The sequence below is a fragment of the Echinops telfairi genome, unplaced genomic scaffold (assembly GCF_000313985.2).
Source record: "Echinops telfairi isolate 266 unplaced genomic scaffold, ASM31398v2 ScPeMD7_7468;HRSCAF=8506_0, whole genome shotgun sequence".
NCBI classification, from domain to species: Eukaryota; Metazoa; Chordata; class Mammalia; order Afrosoricida; family Tenrecidae; genus Echinops; species Echinops telfairi.
In genome coordinates this window covers 14,129,013-14,132,197 of record NW_022111369.1, presented here as the reverse complement: position 1 = coordinate 14,132,197, position 3,185 = coordinate 14,129,013, and the positions used below count along the sequence as shown (strand labels likewise).

The window sequence follows — 3,185 nt, the reverse complement described above, 5'->3', positions numbered from 1 at the left end:
CAGTGAGATTCCTCCATTTCCTCTTCTGAGATAGAACATTTTAAGCCTAATGGGAAGACAAAATTGGCCAACCACCTCTTGAGAGTCCCATATACTTTATTTGCACAGCCCCGCACTATATGGATGCATTACTTATATTACTCGCAAGCCACCCAATCCCCTGAGAGGGTCACAGACACCTCACATGTACATAGTCCTACCCAGTCATTTCATGAGGGCCCCAACGACTGACTAGAAGAGTCATATCAAGTAATTCACTGCCCAGTGCTAAGATCTATCACAATTTGGTTTACCATAAACTCCATCTATTTTACATATTCTCCAGGACCCCTGGTGGCATATTGGCTAAGTACTCAGCTGAAAACTGAAAGGCATCTGTTCAAATCCACCAGCTGCTCTATAAGAGAAAGATGTGGCTTTCATACATTTTAGAGCTTTTGAAACCCCATGAGGCAGTTCTTTGTCGTACCGAGTTGCTATGAATTGGAACTGACCCTATGGCAACCGAGTGTACATCCTCCAGCTCTGGTCCTAAACTTGGCTGCTTCCTGGGAGGCAGGGCTCTCCCCACTCCCCAGAACCGCAAGCTCTTCTCCTGAACAGCTCCTGGTGTCACTCGTCCCAGAGGACAGGCCCTGGCAGGTTTTTCCTGGGGGATCTTGTGTCTTCCCGCAAAACCCAGCAGAATATTTGTGCTCAGATCGAGCAGACAGGACAGCAGCAGGCAGCCAGATTCGTGCAGCAGGTAAAACCCTAAGTCACTGTTGTTGTTGATGTTGTCATATTATTGTAAAGGAAATCAGCTCACTTTTGAGCCTCTGGAGTCAGCCACAGCTTTTTCTTGTCTTTTCTTTTCTTTTTAAGTGTTTGTAGGAGTTAATCTGTTATTCATACAGTAACGGTCTACAGGTAAGTTAGGTTTATTACAGGGCAACAGTTCAGTGGAAAATGTTTCCTCTATAGCAAGAGGAAGAGGAGGGAACAAGCGAGAGCATATCCCCCCACCCCACCCCTCACCACCCTCCAAAAAACCAGTGTCATTGAATCCATGCTGACTCACAGCAACCCTACAGGACAGAGTAGAACTTCCCCGGTGGGTTTCCGAACTTGTAGCTTTTTCCAGGCCTAGAAAGCCCCGCTCTTTCTCCCTCAGAGAACCTGGTGGTTCCAAACGCTGAGCTTTGCAGCTCGCAGCCCCCCACATAAACCAGGACTCCTCACTACTAGGAAAAGACACGACAACGAAATAATCGGATATGTCCCCCAAAAAGTGAGGTAGCCTATGAAAATGGATCTGGCCACTACGATGTCAACGGTGCAAAAACAAAAAGGATGGAGGGGTTGTAGCTTTCAACAAACTAAGGATACGTAATAGCCAAGTGGGATGTGTCAATCACTGACACACACCCCCTCCCATTAGGGCGCAAATGTGAGAGAGGTGCCAGTGAGGAGGAGGAAGAAAGGAGCAAAACAAGGATGGGGTCAGTCCGCTTCCTTCTGACGCTGGTGCGGAGTAGCGCAAACGCATGAGCGCACACAACACAAGCACATAAGGTTTGGAGATGGAGAACTTAACAGTGATTTTCTCTGGGTGGTGGGGTCATATGAGTTTTGCTGCTTTCTTCATTATTTGCAAAGACGCGTATAGCGATTGTAACAAGAAATACAGTTTTTAACAAAATATTTTAAGGTGGAGGCTTACCTTTGCTGATTTTGTAATACTCAAGTTCCCAACCAATTCAAAGAGAACTGTCATGTTGTACCCAATCTGATTTCCATGTCCATGAGGCCACCAGGTTTCGACAGAAATATTCTGTTAATAAATAAGTCATTCTAAGTAATCTGTGGCATATTTTCAGCAAAATATCATAATCTAAAGGCCCCCATCAATTTCTAATGTTGATAAACCCAGAAATTCTGAGATCTAAAATAGGATTAATCTTCCATCTACAATATGTCAACTCATACCAACCTATAGATACTATTTAAAAATGAATATGCTAGGAGGTTGGTATGGATTAAAATGCCAAAAGAGAAGGGACAGAAATAGCCTGGCTGTTCAAAACTATCCCTATTCCTATGGCTAACGCTGTGAGCTTACTTTGATTACACATTCTTAATACGTAGCATTTGACTGAAGGTCGATTCTGTCTCAAGTAAAGAAGTTGTTTTAAGTTTTGAAGAGTTACTGCATGCTGGTATGCTCCACTGTTTTATAATTCACAGCTTTGATTAATCAAATATAAAAGGTAAAAATCCAATCCAGCTCTAACTATAAAAATCACAAGTTCAGAATTAGCATTCTGCACACAGAATAAGCACCAATACGGAAAATAATTAACAAGCACTAGAAGTGCTGTTTAAAAATACAGTTTAGAAAGTATTTTGAGTTTAAGATATTGTAAGTCATACAGAGTATTGTAAATACTACAGAAAAAATAAAACGTACCACATTGACTTCTTAAGGAGAAAGAATGCCAACTTAGTCACGTCGTCTTGAAATTTGGGAAAGTCACCTCTCAGCTCTCATACATACACACAGAATACATGAGCGGTTACAAATAGACAAGAGACGCGAATAAGGGTTTTTCTTTCCTATTCAGTCCCTACTTTCTAAGCATTTCTTTTAAGCGGCTATTGCCTTCCATCCAGTGCACCTCAGGAATTACCATCATTTACCTTGTTAATTTTCACAAGTAGTTTAACAATCCTTTCCCCGGGTTCAAGTCTGACGCTGTAAGTCCTCCGTGTTTGCAATTTAGGGATGGCTACAGTCACCTGACCACCAACAGGCTGGGAGCTGACGACATCAAAAGAGGCCTCTATTTCAAGACTCCACTCTTGGACACTATTATCTAAGGAAAAAAAAAAAGAAGATATATATATATATATGTGTGTGTGTGTGTGTGTGTGTGTATACAGATTATTGTAAATATTATAGAAAAATAAAATGTAACACATTGTCTTCTTGAGGGGAAAGAATTCCAAATTAATCACATAGTCTTAAAGTTTGGGAAAGTCAGTTAGTACACACACAATATATTCAGCATTATCTTTGTAGTCCTTAGGAATCATTGAGGAAAAATAAGACCAAAGCAGCTTCTAACCCACTATATGCTACAGAAAAAGTTCAATAGAGATTTTCTGTTCATCTTAAAAGTTTAATCCTTCACCCTAAAGAATAA

At 41.3% G+C, this 3,185-nt stretch overlaps 1 protein-coding gene across 1 annotated transcript in view; it reads right to left on the bottom strand.

Moving 5' to 3' along the window:
- The window catches only part of MANBA (mannosidase beta), a 159,075-nt gene that overhangs the window by 94,421 nt on the left and 61,469 nt on the right, over window positions 1-3,185 (bottom strand). Inside the window, exons 6-7 of the mRNA XM_004703287.2 lie at window positions 2,680-2,855; window positions 1,703-1,813 (exon numbers count right to left, since the gene is read on the bottom strand). Of these exons, the coding sequence (XP_004703344.1) occupies window positions 1,703-1,813; window positions 2,680-2,855 (287 nt within the window). The remainder of the gene's footprint in view (window positions 1-1,702; window positions 1,814-2,679; window positions 2,856-3,185) is intronic.